General features: G+C 34.0%; 2 protein-coding genes across 3 annotated transcripts; one reads left to right on the top strand and one right to left on the bottom strand.

Moving 5' to 3' along the window:
- The first annotated feature begins 6,309 nt into the window (after positions 1–6,309).
- LOC107888334 (uncharacterized) lies at positions 6,310–8,405 on the top strand. 2 transcript variants are annotated; one of them, XR_001681345.2, is made up of 7 exons: positions 6,444–6,467; positions 6,554–6,669; positions 6,768–6,790; positions 6,886–7,011; positions 7,269–7,446; positions 7,584–7,647; positions 7,863–8,405. XR_001681345.2 is itself a non-coding variant. In XM_016812406.2 (5 exons), exons 1-4 carry the CDS (start codon positions 6,386–6,388, stop codon positions 7,290–7,292), a joined length of 348 nt encoding a protein of 115 aa, XP_016667895.1. In that variant the 5' UTR covers positions 6,310–6,385; the 3' UTR covers positions 7,293–7,446; positions 7,863–8,405. The 2 variants fall into 2 exon arrangements, 1 of the variants encoding a protein (XP_016667895.1); XM_016812406.2 differs by lacking the exons at positions 6,768–6,790; positions 7,584–7,647 and having other exon boundaries at positions 6,310–6,467.
- A 147-nt stretch (positions 8,406–8,552) lies between these two features.
- LOC107888335 (mitochondrial pyruvate carrier 1) lies at positions 8,553–10,572 on the bottom strand. Its single transcript, XM_016812407.2, has 4 exons — positions 10,180–10,572; positions 9,985–10,039; positions 9,756–9,891; positions 8,553–8,907 (listed from the first exon to the last, which is right to left on the bottom strand). The coding sequence occupies exons 1-4, from the start codon at positions 10,273–10,275 to the stop codon at positions 8,868–8,870; spliced, it is 327 nt and encodes a 108-aa protein (XP_016667896.1). The 5' UTR covers positions 10,276–10,572; the 3' UTR covers positions 8,553–8,867.
- Between the last annotated feature and the right edge of the window lie 11,137 nt (positions 10,573–21,709).

The following is a 21,709-nucleotide window of genomic DNA, read 5'->3' as shown; positions in this document are numbered from 1 at the left end:
GGAGGTGACACTCAAGGGGTTGTTTTTCCTAGTGGTCCAATTACTCGAAGCAAGACACGACAATTAAAATTAAAGATGAATGCTTTTGTCCAAGACTTTGTTGCTACAAATTTAATCATGTTCGTGACATTGACAAATACGAGAATGCAATTAACTGGACCAATCTTGGAATAGTAAAAGCCCATAAATTGGTGGATTAATTTTTTATGTATCTTATTATTATTATTATTTACTTAATTCTCATTGGTTGGGACACATCATTTATGAGTTAAGTAATTTTATTGGTTAGGTTATTATTTATTTATTTTCTTAGATAATTTTAAAGAGTTTTATTAGGATTCAATTACCCTTTAAAGAGTTTTTATTAGGATTCAATTACTCTTGAAAGAGTTTTATTAGGATTCAATTACTCTTGTAATTTGCCTATAAATAGGCTTGTTTTCTACACATTGGGGGAATAAAAAAGAGAGTATTTGTTTTCTTCCAAATTTGTGTGAGGCAAATTTTTGAGAGTAGAGTGATTCTTCTCTTGCTATTTAGTTTGGAGTTTGTTACTTTTCGAGGGTATTTCGGAGTTGCAAATATTCAAATTTCTTTCCCGTTCATTGGTGTTTCTAGAGGTTCTTCTTCTAGGGGTTTCGTAGGGAGCCGCTCAATCATTGGCGTTTTTGGTTACAAGTTAACCAAGGGTTCCATAGGGCAAATTTATCCTTTTTATTTATTTATTCATTTATTTATTATTTAACTAATTTTATTTATTCTCGTTTTATTTCTAATTTGTGTTTCTCTTATGTCTAGATCCGGGTTTCCGCATTAGTTGGTATCAGTTCCAGGCCATTCGGTGTTATTTTCGAAGCTAAAATCAAATCTGAAACGAGTCAAAATACCAAAAACACTTTTCATCGGTTTCGTCGATTTTTTTTTAAAAAAAAGTTTGTGTTTATTATCCTCTTATTCTTTAAATAAAAGCAAAAACAGCAAAAAAACAAAAAAAGAGCAAAAAAACGCAAAAAAAGAGAGTAAAAAGCGCAAAAAAAAAGCAAAAAGCAAAAAAGCGCAAAAAAAAAAGTTGCCTACCTTTCATACGTAGGTTTCTTCTTTTCCTATTATTGTTATTATTTTTATTTTATTTTTTCCCAAAATTGAAAATTTTTTTCCCCTTCTTTCTTGACTCAAATATAATTAAAGCTTCAATTTTTGAAAATCTTAACACACCAAACGTTTCCGATTTTTTGTTTTCCTTTAAATTGGGTAGAGTTTTCTTAAGTTTTCTTCTTATTAAAGCTTTTCTTTGACTCTAGAGTTAGGGATCGTTGCAAGTCTACGTTTTTTTTTGTTTCTCTTACGTTTTCTAACACTTTGTTTCTTCTTGTGTTAGCAGATATTAAAGGCACGCACAATTCCTTCATCCGTGTAGCCTCCATTACAAATTGCTTCGTCAAGTTTATTGGCCTCTTAAAGCAATTAGGATCTTCATTGTTTCTTTGAAGTTTGCACCTCCATTATTTGATCTTGATTAGTAACCCTCTCCAAACATATTTACAAGTTTTGAATCATTCAGAGAGTTATTCTTTTGAGAGCTAACGAGTGAGATTATTATTATTTTTTCTTGTTCCTGTTTGTGTGATTTTTTCACAGATACCATGCCGATCACTAGATCCCAAACTAGTAAAAATGAAGAGGATGAGCAAAAAAGAGATAACGATCCTTTGGTCGAGTTGTTACAAAAAGAGATGAAAAAGTTGCAAACTCAAGTCGAACATCGCATGACCCAGATGATACAAGAGCAAAGGGAGTATCTTGATACAAAACTTACAACTCAAGAGAGATACATTGCCGATAATTACAAGAAGTTGAACGAAGCCTTTATAAGTCGATCAAATTCGCGCGATCGAACTTTTAAACGAAGGGAGGACCATGTTTTTAATGATGACTTTGAGTCCGAGTATGTACCTAGAGAAAGGGTGGAACGAAACAATGACACCCCAAACCAAAATTTCCTTCTTTCTCAGGGAAGAACGATCCTGATGCTTACCTTGATTGGGAGGAAAAGATGGAAGCAATCTTTGCTTGTTACAATTACTCTGATGAGAAAAAGTTAACATACGCTGTCGCTGAGTTCATTAATTATGCACTAACATGGTGGAATCAATTATGTAAAAGCAGGATTCTTTATAGAGAGCAACCTGTTACTACTTGGGTTGAAATGAAGCGCATCTTACGAAAACGGTTTGTTCCACCATACTATTATCGAGAACTCCATCAAAGACTCCAACATCTTGTTCAAGGAGATAGATCTGTGGATGACTACTACAAAGAGATGGAGACTATTCAGATTAGAGCCAATCTTGTTGAAGAGGCTGAGGTAACTATGGCTAGATTCCTTGCCAGCCTAAAGCCTGAGATTGCAAATCGAGTTGAGTTACAACACTACATGGATGTTGAAGAGATGCTTCAAACCGCAGTCACCATTGAAAAGCAATTACGAAAGCATGGGACATCGAGGGGTGCTAGTTCAGTTTCTAATCCTGCTTGGAGAGGAAATTGGCAAAAACAAGATGATAGATTGTGGAATGGGAGAGATGCACGGTTCAAGCCAAATGAGCCTAAAACTTACTCCAAAGATAGAGGTATGCCTAATTCATTTAAAGGTTCTACTTCTACTAATCAAGCTCCATCTTCTTCTTCTACTTCTCCTAGTGCCATTAAGCAGCCAAAAGATATTACCTGCTTCAAATGCCAAGGAAGGGGTCACTATGCTCGAGAATGCCCTAATAAAAAGTCATTGGTGATTCGAGAAGATGGCGAGGTTGATTTTGAGTCTGATAACAAAAATGAGATGCCTCCTTTGGAAGATGCTGATGATGTGCATACTCATGATAAGTACGAAGAATACTTGGAGTATGGTGAGAAAGCACTTGTTGCTCGAAGGGCTTTAAATGTCCAGTTTAAAGAGGAAGGGTGTGAACAAAGAGATAACATTTTTCACACGAGATGTTTGATTGGTGGACAGCCTAGTTCATTGATCATCGATAGTGGAAGTTATACCAATGTGGTGAGTTCTTCCCTTGTTAAGAAACTTGGCCTACCTTGTGTGAAGCATCCAAGGCCATACCGCTTGCAATGGCTGAATGATAGTGGGGAGGTAAAAGTATCTAAACAATGCTTAGTTTCATTTTCCATTGGTAGATACTCTGATAAAGTTTTGTGTGATGTTGTTCCAATGCAAGCTGGGCACATATTACTTGGACGGCCATGGCAGTTTGATCGACGAGTAAATCATGATGGGTTCCTTAATCAATATACCTTTGTGTTACTTGGAAAGAAGTTTACTTTGGCTCCACTTCCTCCTCAAGAAGTCTACAATGATCAACTCAAACTTGCTAGTGAGATGGGTAAGGGAAGTGAGGTAAAATCATTGAAAAAGGCTGAGAGTAAAGAGGCCCTTAGTGTTAAAAGCCAACTTAAAGGCCCAACATTGGTGAGTGATTGCACACACAAGTCACGAGATGAGAAAGTGAGTTTATTCGCTAGGTTTCGAGATATCAAATTTGCTCCTTGTACAAAACCAACATTTGTAATTATTAGGTTTAGGGAAAACTTTGTTTTGACTAACCCTAATACACATTTGCCTAGTTGTTTTGTTGATATTTTGCAGGATTTTGAGGATGTATTTCCTTCTAAGAGAAAGAATAAACTTGATGCACGAGGAGATGGACCATTCCAAGTACTCGAGAAAATAAATGACAATGCTTATCGCATTGATCTTCCTGGTGAGTATAGTGTTAGTGCTACTTTCAATGTTTCTGATCTTTCTCCTTTTGAATTTGATGCAGGTTCAGATTCGAGGACGAATCTTCTTGAAGAGGGGGAGAATGATACGAGCCAAGGAGGTAACACTCAAGGGGTTGTTTTTCCTAGTGGTCCAATTACTCGAAGCAAGACACGACAATTAAAATTAAAGATGAATGCTTTTGTCCAAGGCTTTGTTGCTACAAATTTAATTCATCATGTTCGTGACATTGACAAATACGAGAATGCAATTAACTGGACCAATCTTGGAGTAGTAAAAGCCCATAAATTGGTGGATTAATTTTTATGTATCTTATTATTATTATTATTTACTTAATTCTCATTGGTTGGGACACATCATTTATGAGTTAAGTAATTTTATTGGTTAGGTTATTATTTATTTATTTTCTTAGATAATTTTAAAGAGTTTTATTAGGATTCAATTACCCTTTAAAGAGTTTTTATTAAGATTCAATTACTCTTGAAAGAGTTTTATTAGGATTCAATTACTCTTGTAATTTGCCTATAAATAGGCTTGTTTTCTACACATTGGGGGAATAAAAAAGAGAGTATTTGTTTTCTTCCAAATTTGTGTGAGGCAAATTTTTGAGAGTAGAGTGATTCTTCTCTTGCTATTTAGTTTGGAGTTTGTTACTTTTCGAGGGTATTTCGGAGTTGCAAATATTCAAATTTCTTTCCCGTTCATTGGTGTTTCTAGAGGTTCTTCTTCTAGGGGTTTCGTAGGGAGCCACTCAATCATTGGCGTTTTTGGTTACAAGTTAACCAAGGGTTCCATAGGGCAAATCTATCCTTTTTATTTATTTATTCATTTATTTATTATTTAACTAATTTTATTTATTCTCGTTTTATTTCTAATTTGTGTTTCTCTTGTGTCTAGATCCGGGTTTCCGCATCAAAAATCTCTAATTCGTTGTTGTTCGTTGCTCTGGCACCGTTAATGCCACATTTCGGTCACCATAATCTTCATCACCAGCATTTTTCTTGTGCTCTACTTTAAGAATCTTAGACCAGTCCAAGATGTTAACTATAAGTGAAGTTAGAGCAATTTTCGATTTTAATCAAAAAATAAAAAAAGTCGACCCATTCAATAATTTCAATTTCGGTTTAGTCAAGTGAGGTAAATTGATTAGTTTTGACCTTAGTATAATTGGGTAATTCAGTCAGTTTATCGATTTTTGAATCTTAGAACCAATACGATGAAAAATTTATATTAATATTAAATTGTTTAAAATATATTTATATTTATTCACCAACATATATATATTTGTATTTTATAATATATCATAAATATATAACCATATAAGCCCAACCCAATAACTCAATATTAGTTAATTGAAAAATGACAGAAACTGAACTAAAGTCGATTTGATTTAGTCGATTTTCTCAATTAAATCGGTCAGATCAATTTTCTCATTTAAAATTGATTAAATCGATTTAAAAAAACAACTGGATTAACTGGTTAAACCGATTGTTGTCCCCTAAATGGAGTAGCCAATTTTTTGGGGTCTTAAGAACTTCTATCTCTCTCGAAAGTTTCTCAAAAATCTATGTTATTTTCAAATTAGTGATGAACAATACATTGCTAGATGCTCAATATTTCCAAATCTGGATATTCATTACCATCTCTAGAAATGTTTTGACGACATTGTGGGATTGGTTCGAGGAACGTCGACGGGGTGAGCGGCGAAAAGCCGTTCTTGCAACGCCTAAGTTTTCACTCTGGTCGAAAAAAGCAAAAATTGTTAGAGTTAATTGCACCAAACAATGATTCTCATTCTTAATTGTTCCTTAAACTTCAAATCATTCTAATCATATCCCAAAACTATCGAGACCATATCAATTAGGCCATTTCATTACTAAAATTGTTAATTTAAATGTCCAATGATACATCGGATCTTATGTGAAATGATTTAAAGTGAATATTGTAAAAATAGATATTTTAAAAATATTTTTTTGAGCAAAACTTTTACAAAACTTTTTTTATTTTTACTTTTAAAACTACGCAATAACATTCTATTTCTTTAATTTTTTTTTCATTTTAAATTTACCTATAGCGATTTGACTAGTCATTTAATGATTAAATTAACGATTTTAATAGTAAAAGGACCTGATTGATATAGTATTAATAGTATGAGAATGTAATTAGAATATTTTAAAGTTTGAAACCAATTTAAAATGAAGGACATAGTTGGGAATGTCCAATACTATTAACTATTTTTTATGGAAAAGAAGAGAAACGAATAAAGAAAAAAAAAGAGGAAGTGCTTTATTTTCAAGAAAAAGAAAAGGAAATTCCACAAAATCAAACGAATTGGATTAATTATTCACGTGTACGGATTTAATGGTTTAAATGGCCACACTGGATTTCCCCTAACTTGAGTAACATAATGAAAATAGAGGAGGTAAAGTGAAAAAAAAGAAGTAAAATGGTCGAAGTGAGAAAAATTCAATAGTATAGGACTAAAAATAGTATTAAGCCCAAAAAACAAAAATATTGTCATAAACCTGTTTAAGGGTTTTTCTCTGTCACCGTGACTCTCACAAAGTCTCTCAGCTGTACAAGGAGAAAACAATGCCTTGCACGACCACCGTCGACTGCCCTGGCTGTCCTCCACGTCGAGCCTTGACTTTTGATGCGCTTGGACTCATCAAAGGTTTCTCTTTTCTTGATATAATCTTTATCCAACTTCAATAAATTCATTCGAAAGATTGAACACTAATTCTGTCATTAATTGAATAGTAATCGAAGCTCGAGAGAAAGGAGCAGGAGTTGCCAAAGTGGTGGAGAGATGGGGAGATCCTGATGCTTCCAAATGTGTGCTTGCCGCTTCCATGAATGACCGCAAAATCGACCCCGTGAGTTTCTATATTTTTTTTAAAGAACCATAGGTATTGAGAAGATTTTTTTCTTTATGCTGAAATTTTGTTTTTTTCCCCTCTTTTGCCGTTATTAGCTGTTGCAAGAAAAAATGGTGTGGTGAGTAGCCTTTTTCTTCTTCCCTTGTTTGTTGAACACTGGCTTTAGTAGGATTTCTGTTGAATATTTCTTTGTTCAATATCTATGTACTGCAGATTGAGATATTTAATCCCCTTAATGGTGAACTTTACCGTACGGTTTCCGATGTTAGTAATGCTGGTGTTAGGCCAGAAGATGATGCTGCATTTGTTCAGAAGACAGAGAGTGGAGTTAACCCCGAGGTATAATCATATTGTTATTTTTTTGGACATGGGCATGGGGATATAACCCTTAAAGGATCATTCGAATATATGGAAAAACTTAGAAAAATTGATTATATTCATGCTGGATGCATATGAGTCTTGGTAACATAGAAAATTAATAGAATTCCTCCGCTTTCTTCTTTATGTAATTTAGCATGGATAATAGATGGTTCTTGGTGGTTACAATTCCTTTACTGACATAACCATGTTGATCTCTATAAATTGATTATTGTCAGGTCATGCACTTTGCTCACATGTAAAACAAAAGGAAATGCAAGCATAAAAACTGTTGATCTCGCTGATACACAAGGCTCAAGCTGATTCTGGTGCCCCAAAAACATGGAATGTATGTGGCTCGGGTAATATCTTGTTTTCCGAAGTGGATGGGAGTGAAAGCTATGCCTTATTTGGAGGGTGAGCGTGTTTGTGTTGTATGACTCTTTAAATAACCTTTGTACTCAGTTTTATCTGCATTTGCTGATAGGATATTTTCATGCTCAACTGGAATGTTATTAGTTCGGTAAATAAGATTTGAGTCTTTTCTCATTCAGGAAGGGTGTTGAAGTTAACATGTGGGATCTTGAAAACTGTACTAAGATTTGGACTGCAAAGCCTGTGAGCGTTTTCAACCTCTCTGATTTATTAAAAAAAATTATTTTTTAGTATCTTCTCTGTTTTCATTTATTAAAGAAAAGAGTTGGGTTGGATAATTTCCGGAAGTTTTTGATTTGTCCTTAAGACTATTAGATGAAAACGTATTGCTGTACTTAGTATTGTTGTAGATATTATTATTATTTTGAATGCCATTCTCATATATGTCATATATGCAGAAGTTAAACATGTTGCAGCCGATTTGGCAGTGCATGAAGCACAGAGCATAGGTGAAATTGAAACCGAAGATGAAACTGAAAAACGGGCTATGAAAAGGAAGAAGTCATCATCTAAAGAAAATAAAGAGGGCAAAAAGAAAAAGAAGTCATCTAAAGAAAAGGAGGGAATAAAGAAGTTGAAATCCAAGAAAAGACGCAAAAATCAGGAACATGACATTGCTGCAGCTGATGATGCATAGATAAAATTATTTACTTGCACTGAAATGCCGAGGTTTCAGAACTCAAATATATACACCATGATACGGATGGCATGGTCAAGGAGCATGGGGAAGATGGTTTAAAACTTTAGCAAAGGATGTGTTGGTCTATGGCTGTTTTGATAGAAAATATACCAATGATGAAAAAACTGGACCAGACATGCCTGTTCGATCGGGATCCAATAGGTGTGATGTTTCAATTGTATGAATGTAACTGAAAATTTTAAGAACCAGTGACAACTGTTAACTTCATAAAAACTTGGTGTATTGAAATTTTGTTTACTTCTTTTTTTAGGTCTGATTTACTGCCAGTTTCTTTGCAATTTACTAATTAAAAATTTAGAAATGTCACTTAGGGGTCGGAATAAAGGTGGTGTATGGATAAAAAAAATGAAAAATGGAAACAACATAGCTGCTAAGTACTCAAAAGAGATGGACAAAGTTAAAAATTATACATTCTGTGATCTGCTAAATCGATTCAAAGTTTATTAAAAACATGACTTGATGCCCAAATCAACAGTGATCGTAACTCTAAGCTAATTTTACCTTTTTAACAGGTAAAATCAAGATTCAGAACACATTATAGGGTCAATCAAGATGCACTCCAACAATCATTATTGGTTTAGCAGTCAAAATGAATGTTTTAATAGTAAGTTCAGAATACTACAATCTTCACAGATCACAGTAAAACTCACAGACACTTGGAATGGAAAGAAACGAAAAGCAGCTAGCTCCAACTGAAGCTGCTTTACTGCAATGTAGCTTTGTCTTTCTTATCCGACAAATACCTAAACAACATTAGGATGATAGTATCTTAGTTAGATCAAGCGGAAAAACGAGACAACCAAATATGTAACTGAAAGCAACTCCAAATATTGAAAATTTAATTATCCGATCTATGAACTCACCATGCTTTAATAAATTCCTACACCTAACAAGGCAACAACCAAATGTTCTTTATGAAATCAAGAATATAATATCCAAGTTTTTCTTTCCTCGATAATTGCAAATTTACATGTAACAAAGCAGATGCATCCATTCTTATCCCAAGTATTTGATCATTGCAAAATTTTAAGAGAACGTGGTCATGAACATCATTTCATATTGAAATTTAACTTCGACAGTACCAATCTGAATCAATTCTAGTCACTAGGTTACCTGAAAGTACAACTTTTCTATGATTAAGGGGCGAATCCAGAAATCTTTTTAGTGTAGGTCAGAATTGGTCAAAATATAATGTATTAATTTATAATTTAAACAATTTTTAAGGGGCCAACATAGCAATTCTTCCATTTGTTTTTTTTTTGGGGGGTGGGGGGGAGGGGCTGCCTGCCCCCTTTAAATTTGCCCCTGGATTCAGTCATGACATTAAATATTTGTTCAAATTACACATGAGATCTCTATACCAGAACGAGATCGAAAGATTGTAAGCATAAGTCAGCATTAAACAGGGAAAGGGTAATAATGCATAGGTGGAAACAAGGATCGCAAACTAAATCATAATTGCATAGAAATTGGCTCAATGCTATATTGTTCCCACTGGAGTATATCTGTGTCCGACATATACCCATATCTAACACTCACCCTTGAGTCCAATTAACATATGCTAAATATAAACCAGAAAGATCATGCTTACCCTTGAGCTCTTGCCCAACGGGAGAGTTGGTAGAGCTGTACTGTCTCATTTGAAGCATGGCACGCCAACAGTAGATAGTTTCGTGGTTGTACCATCCATGCAAACCTCATGAATAATGCAGAATAGACACACATCGCTGCACACCAGAATAGAGGAGAATAATTAGAAACTGGGGCAGGCAATAAATACCAAAAAAATCCAAAGCTTCTTTGAACTGTATTTTTTTTACCTGATGTCATGTTGCCAGAAATCATTTCTGGGGGCTTATTCATGTCCACCAATCCCTGACATGTTCATAAACAGTGTTCAGATACAAGTGATAAAGCAAAAGTTGTACGTTTCTCAGATCTGGGATGACTTTTTTCTAGGATGAACAGCTGAATATGTTAAAATGCTATCTTAAAATGATGGTAGTTGTACATACAGCGAGAACAAAACCCCAATTTGCAACAGGCCCCCAAAAGTGAGTTGTTTTTGGGCCAACTGGACTGTTTAGGAATGCTCGGAAGGAAGAAGCCATCTGTTACAAATATTGCTGAATGTTGCTCTGCGGTTGTTGAATACAAAATATTATTATAAATCATCAAATTTCAAATACTAAAACAAATTCAGCTACGGAAATAGAAAGCTATATAGATCATCTGAAAGTACTGCCAATGTATAGGTATAGGAGCTAGGCCAAAATTTCAAACTATTCTCGGGCAAAAACCAAAAATCATGCCCAAGTTCTAATTCAAGCAGCGGTCTTTTTCCAGCTTGTTCTAAGCTTTAACTTTGCTTTTTGGACCCTTGGTCTTTTACAATACTTCCCAAATATTCCCCAGCTTTTATTAGGGTTTACAAATCGATTCATTTTGAGGCGTTTATTTGAAAAATCGCCATTTCATTAATAATCACGCTCCAACTTTAAGATTATTTTCCCCCAATCTTTATTATTGCTTTAAAAAGAATGAGATCATATATTTCCTTTTCGCCTAAAAAACTCATTGTATTTCTTTTGCATCATTTTAGGAATTATATCATCCTTTAAATGATATTTCATAATTTCTATTAATTACCTACTCCATTTGATGAATTTATAAATAGTTTTACTTATATGATCCACCTCCAAATTTTTAATTCCATTAGTACAAATTTATAAAAAGATTTTAAATAATCAGAGTAAAAGATTTAACTCGACAGTTAAAAATTAGTGTAATAAAAATTTTAACTCTCAACTTTTATATATTATATCAATTTACAAATAATCTCAATTTGATCTTAATTCCAAAAAATTCAAAAATTATAAAAAAAAAACATAAATATTTTCAAAAAAATATAATAATAGATTTAAATAATATTAAAAAATAAAAACTCATTGTTGACAAAAATGTTCGCTTTCATATGAAAATATAGATTTAAATATTACAAGACCTTGATATTCAACATTTTAAACCTACGTTAAATTAAAAATACATGTATAATATTAGAAAATTTCAATAACCCAAATAATTGACCCAAAAACACCCAATTTAACTGAAAATATATTTTTACAAAATTATAAATAAATAAATAAATAAGACGTTGAAAGAATACAAAGAATTACTTATTCAAAACAGATTTCAAGCTTAAGTTTGAATATTTAAAAAAATGGATAAAAATAAGAATACATATATGGAAGTTAATCAGGTTTACGAGCTACTTTAGTATTCCAAGCAAAATCACCATACAACCAAGAATCTCCATAAACAAACTTTGAGTCTTAAACGCCTCATTGTGAAGGAAACAAAAATGTTCTCATTACAGAGACAACTAAAGAAAAATGTAATAGTTTCCGAGTTAAAATCCACCGCTCAGCAAATTAATTAAGATGAAGCACCCTTCAATTTCCTCAGAGCCAACTGAGTCTCAGGCTGCAAAAACAATCGAATATTATGCAATGCAATGCCTCATTACGCTAATCGAGATTTTCTTGAGATACTACTGATCTTGAGAATGAATATTACTTTGATCTTAATAATATTTAGTCAAAACTCCAAGAGTGTTTCGAAATACGTTGAACTCGTGAATGTCTAAATTACTTTTTACGCATTTAAATATTGTAGAATTAAATTTGGATATTCATCAGTTTAACGAATTAAGAATACGAGTTTTTAACGAATTAAGAATACGAGTTTAAGGCATTATGTATGGTATTTATAGAATTGTTAAACGTAAAAGTTCAAATATACGTTACATTAGTCTTTTGAGTTCAATGCATAAATTTAACCTCTCAACTTGGTTATTATTAGCTAATGAAGTATAATGGCTTATAAATAAGAGTGTCAAAACGTGGTGAGATTATATTATTTTGAAATGTCTCAATTTTTATAGATATACTTTAGTAATTTTGTGGATAATACCATTATCCTATTTATAATTTAAAACTTTTTTGCTAAAGTAATTTACTAAATTCAAATATTTGATCGATTCGAATTCTAACTGTAATAATCGAATATAATGTAGATAATAAATTGATTTAAATTGAAAGCAATTTATATATTCCAAAAAGGATATTGAGTTATTACGATCCCATATCTATGGTGTTTGCGTTGCCCAACTAAGTCTATAGATTGCAATTAGCAAGATGTATTGCTAAATTTATTCAAGCTTTTTTAGTGTAATAAACTTCAATTGCATAACACAGTTTCTTAGAAAGATTAAGCATTGATTCTGTGGTTTGAAGAGTTCTTTATTTACGATAGCACAATTAAGCTTCTATACAAAAAGTTGACAAGTCTATTTCATGATTTGCAATATGAGTCTAATGTATCCATACTTTTAGTTAAAATGAAGAGATTTTTTGTAATATAGTTTATCCGAGATATGGAATGTAGGCTGAAGGAGTTCTCGAAAGCTTTACTCTTTAAAATAAAAATTGATATTGCACATCGCTACTAAATGAGATGGATTCATAAAAATGATATTTCTCTTAAATTTATTGGTTTTTATATGTCAAAGCTTTCCTTTCTCTATTTGAAATAGGTAGACACATGTAAAGTAAAATGTATGTACGTGGATTACAACGCATAAGTGCATCTATGGTTATATTTCAATTAATATTAATAAATCGATACATCTAAGTCCAATACAATCTAACCTTGTTCATTCTTCACCATGCTGTCTAAAGAAAACTTAATATACTAGTGCTTTCCTTCGTCGTTTCCCCTATTAAACTTAATCGATACATCTAAGTCCAATACAATCTAACCTTGTTCATTCTTCACCATGCTGTCTAAAGAAAACTTAATATACTAGTGCTTTCCTTCGTCGTTTCCCCTATTAAACTTCAATTGCATAATAAAGAGTTTTTTAGAATGATGGATGTGAAGTATTAATTTTGTGATTTGAAGAGCCCTTTATTTATGGTAGTATAGGAGTTCCTTGAAAATTATTAATTATGTGTATTTTATGTACGTGTTTTCTATTTGAAAGATTCTTCGAAAATTAAGGATTGCATACATGTTATGCATGTGTTATCCATTTACAAATGCCAAATATGGCTGCACATTATGTGAATGTCCAATGTTAGTTAACAGATGCATCCTAATCTAAAACTTATAAATTCAACTAACTCCATTCATTGTTTTCTGTGTGTATTTCACATGTGCGACACACATGCATAAAGCTTTCTAATTTGGCGAATTAGGCCAATTCCAATTTTGATTTACCAATAACTTGTGTCATAACTTTAATTTGAACTAAAAGTCCCACTCTGGAGACGCAATTCCCCACATTAATAGCAGGTTTGATTCCAGCATTGAATAGATCGCCGAATAAGAATATTTGTCTATCTGTAATGAAAATCACATTAGTAGAAAGATATGCCGAAACGTCTCCTAATTGGGCCTGAACTATTGGTAAAGCAGTCATGTTTCATTCACCTAGCTAAGAACTTGATTTAACGGCTCTTTCTAAAAAGGGTGAATGCAAATAAAAAAATCTTTGGGATAACTTCACATCTTGTTTGTTTTGGTAAGTGCAACTAATTAGGAAGTTTATATTTGTTATTAAATAGGGAATCTGGTGGAAACATAGAAATTTACTGTAAAAGGAAAGAAATCCAAGGTAGTAAAGGAGATATTAATATTTTTAAGGTGAATAATCAATGAGTGCATTTGGAAAGTTGTATTGCATTAAGGCAACGACAATTATATAAGTAGCGGTAATAAGTTTCAGCCATAACCTACATTAAGTTTAAGCAGCATCTTTATTCAATGAGAAAAACCTTATCTCTTTGATTAAGAGATGGAAAGGCAATGGCAAATGGTTCATGTCATTAATCCTTTATTCTAGGATTTAATCTAGTTGTGATGTTCATTAATATCGAATTCTCCATTAGAAAAGCTTTGAATCATCATATTTCGTCTTTCTATCTATTTTGTGGGGATGGTAATTGAGATATTCGAGTTTGAAGAGTGCAAGAGACTTCAATTGTGAGATTGAAGCTGATGGAAAAGTGGTAATAAAGGGATCCTAACAACTCGAGAGAAAATAGTATGCAAGGACTTTGAAATTTTTCTTCACAATTGCTTCAAGCATTCCGTTTTCCAAATAAGTGGTTGGTTCTTGGTTATTGACGGGACCAAGTAGCTTGAATGAGAAGAAGGGTGTCGATGGGCATAGATTTTGTGTGAGCATAAGAAAATTTTCAAAGCCCCTGAATAGTATTTGCTCCCCCATTGTTAGTATCCCCCTTATTACCATTTCTTCATCAACTTTAATCTCACAATTGAAGTCTCTTGCACTAGATAACAAATTTGTTTGGTGGTTGATGATGCGCAAATCCAGCCAAATTTCAGTTGCAGTTTTTCATGCATCTTCTCAAAATGTGATCAATTGAGGATCCGAAACCATGCCTTTATTGACCCTTAATTGGTTCATGTTAAACTTGTTTAGTGTCTTTGACCATATAAAAAATCGAAACCCAGTCCAAATGTAGCATGTTATTATTATATGCTCCCTATTAAAGTTTACAAATTGTGAATTAGTGGAGCAGAATGAAAATTTTCCATTCCTTTCAACCCCCCAAAGTTATGATATGAACACTAATCTTATCGATTTGTTTCATTTTGATGACTAAATTATTAGTTATAGTCAATAGTGTAATAATTTAATTCCGATTAGTCTAGTCTTAGTGGGATCTGACCTTACTTTCTTATCGATATATTTTAATTTGATTTTGGGGGTAAGAAATTTAATTTTGGTAGTACCCATTAATTTTTATTTTTTTATAAATTTCTAAATTTGGGCTTTTTAGGATAAAAATTTTTTTTTTAAAGAAATTATTTATGAGAGTTTAAGGTATTCTCTATTAGCTTTTTTTTTATGATTAGATGTTCTTGAGTTTGATTTTCTTTCTAAGTTTTGTATATATTTATGTTATTTTGAAATTTTAAATGTTATTAGATTTTTTTTCATTTTTATATTCTTAGAATTTTCCAAACTATAAGTATTGAGAATGAGTCAAGTCTAAGGAATAAACATGTATTTAAGCTAAAAAATATGAAAATTTCTCAAAAAGAAAATTTTAGGGATTAGCTATAAAATTTGATTTAAAACTTTTGTCAAAAATGTTGATATAAAGTGTTAAGTCAATTTGTCGTTGCATCATTAATAATAAGAAACAGCTCAAAAGTCAAAATGTAACAAATTAATAACGTTAATCATACCGTAAATTTTTTTTAAAAATGTGGCGACTAAAATATAATTTAAACCAAATATAAATGGCTAAATCTATAATTTATCCAAAAAAATCATTGTGAGTTGATCCAACTAAAATAAACATGGTCAAAATTGAAAAAAAAAAGAATAAAAAAAGTGGATCAGCTATAAAATAGTCAAAATGTTACTTACCTAAACTCATAAATCCATTTGACATACGAGAGAAAGAGAGAGTTTGAACAAAAATATAGAGTCAATAGGCAAAGGTGGAGGTCCTAAGTTTTGAGTACCCAAGTTCGAGATTTATCATGTCGAATTATATGCATAAGTTTTGGAGTCTCATCATGTGTGGGAGTTTTAGTCCAGTTAATCCTAGTTTGTTGGTTTTAGTTTGGATTGTATTAGTTCTTAATCCGTTCGTGTTGTAATAGTTTGATTCTACTTAGTGATTATTCGGACAAGTCCATGTATAATAGTTTGATACTTGTAGTTATTTAGACTTCTATTTATAATTGCAGTATACTTGTTCTTGTATACAATTGCAATAAGAAAACATAATTGTTCTTGTATAGAAAAAGGGAGAGAATAATGTTTAAATACAAATAGTAACAGTGGTAAAACATAAAACTATAAAGATACATGCAATAGATTAGCGTAACGTTAAAGCAGTCCACTCAAAACCATTCATGTCTACTTCTGGAAATGCCAAAGAACCAGAAATACTCCCATCTTCAAAGCCAAAAGCATAAACATTTTTCATAATCCGGAAAAGAAGCGATAAAGTATATACAGTTTCCTTTTCCTTTCTCCATACATCAGTTTACAATGCAGCAACTATGACCATAATAAAAGAAAGCAGTGTTCTCGATGAGGCACCTCACCTTTTTCCATATTTTTCTTCTAAAATTTAACTTGGAAACTTACACTTCTGTAATTTTGCTTGCATTTTTAGTATCCTCACCACAGAAATGTGTCCAAACCACGAAAAGTTCTTCACATAATTCAACCATGTAAATAACTACTGTTCCAAGAGAGGCCGCCAAGGGTAACTCAACTTTGTCCCATTCGTCTTTTTTCACAAGCTTCACTTGAAAAATTGGATCAAAATCTATTTTCACCAATGTTGACCTACATAGCCCATTAATCTTACCTTGCTAGCCAATTACATTTGTGATTCTAGCTTTAGTTAGGACCATCAGTTCTACTTCCTCTTCCTCATAATCATAATTCAAATTTATTGAATTTTCGAATTCATCCAAGTTAGAATTTACCTCTTCCGAAACTGTTACAATTGTCCATTCACTCTCACCAGGCCTACAGTAAATAAAATTGATCCTCTTAGCATGTTCAAAAGAATAATAATGAATAAGTTTGATGATTATTTTAGGTAGTCGAGGTAGGTGGATCTTCTCCATGGTTTGCGGATTAAGCAACAAACAATCCGAACAATCCCAATCAACCTGAAATAAACCGAAAGCACATGTTTCGGTGTGCATTTGACGAACTTTATTAAGTATCCCCTCAGCATTGTGAGGGGTACTGAACATGTTAAAGAATAGTTGATTGTTCAAGTCCTCAAGATCTGTGAGGACAAACGAGGGACATGTGTGAGTTGCCCTCGTGAGGCTCACTCTTCTGCTCGAAGGAATAAAATTCTCACGATTCAGAAACCATCTAAGCTCATATTCCGTATAAACTTCCAATGCAGTTGGCGTAATCCAAGCACAATGTAACATCCGTTTCGTATTATACAAATCTTTTCTAGGTAATGCTACCCCAAGTGAGTGAAATTTATGTGAGGCAAGAGAATAAAACAGCCCATTACCTCCATTGTCGAAGCTCAAAAAATATATAGTATTCCCCATAGCATGAGTTTGCAAGCACATACTACCTGTTCGACTAGCAAAAATCATCTCATCTCCCAAGTTGTGAACATCTTCCCACCTAATATCATAGTCATAATTAAGTCAAAAAATCCTGACATACTCTCCAATATGGCCCATAAGATCGAAATCCGTTCTCCATTGGACTCAACTAATAAGTTCTCTTGGATTGAGTCGCAAGGAAGTTTTAGCTTGTCAATTATCTTCCAACAACGGCTTCCCCTTTTGTTGGGATCGAAGATGCCTAATTTCCCATCTATGCCCAAACAATAGAAAGCACCCTTGTAGAAAACATGATTACCATGAGATGTATAGAACCTTACATTATTTGTCTTGTAACAGATGTTTGTCCATGAACTTTCTCCTCGATGAATGATTGTTACGTCACTTGTTATTGGATAATCATTTAGAATACCGAAAACCAAGCAATTAGTGTTGTTCCAATAGGGTCGGAAGCGTGTAAATTATTGTACTAAAAAATCACACAAAGTTCAATTCCCAGGGAAGAGAGGTGGATCACATGGATCTCTTAAATACCAAGTCTTTCCTTAGACAGAATATCCCTTCTATAGTAATTTAATAGCACAATTAAATACTACTATTATACCCTCAAATATTGAAAGAAAAATAGGACAAGAAAGAACACAAGAGATTTAACGAGGTTCGGTAAATTATACCTACGTCTTCGGGCACTAACACCAGATGATAACTTTACTATCTCCAAAGTATTACAAACAAATAGAATTCCTTAAGAATTCTCAAATGGGAGAAGAGAGAAAACTAAGAGAGAAAGATTGGTTGGGATGAATTGAAATGAGAAATGAGAAGGCCTATTTATAGTTGAGGTTCAAGGACCAAACAATAAATAGCCCATTATCTCAAGGACCAAAAAAAATTATTCCTTGCCACTTTTCCAAAGTTGGTGGTTGTCATTATTGATTGTCTCCCATTAATGTTAATGGCAACCATTATTAATTGTCTTCCATTAATGTTAACAATCTCCACCTTGAAGATTTGATTAGAATAATCACATCTTCACACACTTCCTTCAACTCCCCAAATTCGATAAAGCTATCTTTTGTAGTGCCTACAAATGCGCTCTCGAGCGCCATACACCTGAAGGTGCTCAAATTCTCAAAATGTTAATCAAGTTCAAACAATGATTAAACTTGATTGTTGTTACCACCTTGGTCATCATATCTGCGGGATTATCTGCTGTTGGAATCTTCTGAAGTAGAATTTTTCCTTTTTTCAAAGACTTCCCGCACAAAGTGATATCTTACGTCGATATGTTTGGTTCTTGAATGATAGACTTGATTTTTCGCTAAATGAATAGTGCTCTGACTGTCACAATATAAACTTATGTGACTTTGAACAACTCCTAAGTCTTTCAACAATCCATTAAGTCAAATAGCCTCCTTAACAGCTTCTGTAACTGCCATATATTCTACCTCTGTAGTAGACACAGCTACTGTAGACTGTAAGGTAGACTTCCAACTCACTGGGGCTTTCGCAAGAGTAAACAGATACCCCGTAGTTGAACGACGTTTATCTAAATCACCAGCAAAGTCGAAATCAACATATCCAACTACAAACTGACCAAGTGCTTCATCATGTTCAAAAATTAAACCAACATCTACAGTTTTTCGAAGATACCGTAGAATCCATTTCACAGCTTGCCAATGTCCTTTTCCAGGATCATGCATATACCTGCTCACAACTCCAACAACTTGTGAAATGTCAGGCCGCGTACACACCATCGCATACATCAAACTCCCAATTGCATTAGCATATGGGACTTTTGCCATATATTCTCTTTCTTCTTCAGTTTTCGGAGATAATTGAGCACTAAGTTTCAAATGAGAAGCAAGTGGGGTACTTACATGTTTTGTGTTTTCATTTACACCAAAACATTGTAATACCTTTTTCAGATATTGCTTCTGATTCAAACAAAGCTTGCCTCTCTGTCTATCTCTACTTATCTCCATGCCGAGAATCTTCTTGGCCTCACCTAGATCTTTCATCTCGAACTCTTGATTCAACTGAGCCTTCAGCTTATCTATCTCATTTTGGCTCTTCGAAGCGATTAACATATCATCAACATACAAGAGTAGATAAATGAAAGATCCGTCATGCAGCTTCTGTAAATATACACAATTGTCATATTTGCTTCTTGTGTACTTCTGCCTTCTCATAAAGCTATCAAATCGCTTGTACCACTGCCTCGGGGATTGCTTCAATCCATATAGCGATTTGTTCAGCTTACAAACCCAATTTCTACCACCAGCATCTGTGTATCCTTCGGGCTGAGTCATATAGATCTCCTCTTCTAACTCACCATGCAAGAAAGTCGTCTTAACATCAAGTTGAGCTAGCTCCAAATTCAACTGTGCTACCAAGGCCAACAAAATTCTAATGGAGGAATGCTTCACAACAGGGGAAAATACATCATTGTAGTCAATTTCCTCCTTCTGAGCGTAGCCTTTAGCTACCAATCTTGCCTTGTAGCGAATATCCTTCTTGCTAGGAGATCCATCTTTCTTTGCGAATACCCACTTGCATCTGATTGCCCTTTTACCTTTCGGTAATTGCGCCAACTCCCAAGTATTGTTCTTCATGAGAGACTGCATTTCTTCATCCATGGCGCTTTTCCATTTATCACTTTCTAAGCTTTGCATTGCTTCTTGATAAGTGATAGGAATATCATCAACAACGGGAAGGGCATAGGCCACCATATCAGTAAATCGAGCAGGTTTACGAATTTCTCTCCGTGGCCTTGCAACTGCAACTGGTTCTGGTGTACTTAGTGGTTCTTGGGTCAGAACCTCTTCAACCTCTAATTCCTCCATTGTGGCTGGAGAATTAGACTTATTAACTGGGCAAATCCCCATCTGCTCAAACTCCACCTGTTTTGGAGTACACTCCACCTGCTGTGGAGTATTGCTCGTCTGAATATCTTTATCTGCTACCTTTTTCAATATGGCAGATTCATCAAAGGTAACATCTCTGCTACAGATCATTTTCTTTGTGCTTAAACACCAAAGACGAAATCCCTTCACTCCAGAAGTGATTCCCATAAAGAGAGCTTTCTTTGCCCTCGGATCTAACTTTGACTCCTTCACATGGTAATATGCAGTGGATCCAAACACATGTAAGGAATCATAATCTGTAGCCGGTTTTCCAGACCATACCTCCATAGGAGTTTTTCTTTCTAATGCAGATGATGGCAAATGATTAACAAGATGGCCAGCGTATGTCACAGCCTCAGCCCAAAATTGCTTGCCCAACCCAGCATTGGACAACATACATCGAACTTTCTCCAGCAATGTTCGATTCATACGCTCTGCCAATCCATTCTGCTGTGGTGTATCCCTAACTGAGTGTCGAACAATACCATACTCTTGGCACACATCGAAGAACGGATCACTTTTATATTCCCCTCCATTGTCCGTCCTAAGCCGCTTGATTTTCTTGCCAGTCTGGTTTTCGATCATAGTTTTCCATTTAAGAAAAACTCTAAGCACTTCATCCTTAGTTCTATGGTATACACCCAAAATCTTCTGGAAAAGTCATCAACAAAAGTAACAAAGTAGTGTTTTCCTCCCAATGAAGGTGTCTTGGAAGGCCCTCACACATCTGAGTGAACATATTCCAAAATACCTTTTGTATTATGGATAGTAGTACCGAATTTCACTCTCTTTTGCTTTCCCAGAACACAATGCTCGTAAAATTTTAATTTGCAAGCCTTTGCACCTTTCAACAATCCTTGCTTTGCCAGAATTTGCAAGGATTTTTTGCTGGCATGTCCCAACTTCATATGCCACAACTGTATTGAGTCCAATTCTTTGTTGCCGGAAGCTGCAGCGACTGCTCCAATAACTGTATTACCTTGGTAGTAATACAAGTTATTTTTCCTGATGCCCTTCAATATCACAAGTGCACCAGATGTCACTTTCAAAACCCCATCTCTCATAGTAACAACTGAACCATTGGATTCCAAGGCTCCCAATGAGATGAGATTTTTCTTCAAACTGGGCACGTACCGAACATCAGTCAGAACTCTGGTTGATCCATCTTTATTCTTTAATTGGATTGAACCTATCCCAACAGTTTTACAGGCATTGTCATTGCCCATATAAACAACTCCTCCATTTAGTTCTACTAAATCAGAGAACCACTCCCGGTTAGGGGACATATGATAGGTACAACCCGAATCCAATATCCACTCATCTGAATGGAACGACGATGATGATGCAACCAGTGATAGTTCAGAGTCACTAGTATCATGCTTAGCAACACAAGCATCTACAGCAGCTTTTCCCTTATTCTTCAGCTTTGGACAATTTTTCTTCCAGTGGCCTTTCTCATGACAAAAAGCACATTCATCTT

The sequence above is a fragment of the Gossypium hirsutum genome, chromosome D13 (genome assembly GCF_007990345.1).
Source record: "Gossypium hirsutum isolate 1008001.06 chromosome D13, Gossypium_hirsutum_v2.1, whole genome shotgun sequence".
NCBI lineage: Eukaryota > Viridiplantae > Streptophyta > Magnoliopsida > Malvales > Malvaceae > Gossypium > Gossypium hirsutum.
Note: the sequence above shows the minus strand (reverse complement) of the source record. Positions and strands in the feature narration are given on the sequence as shown.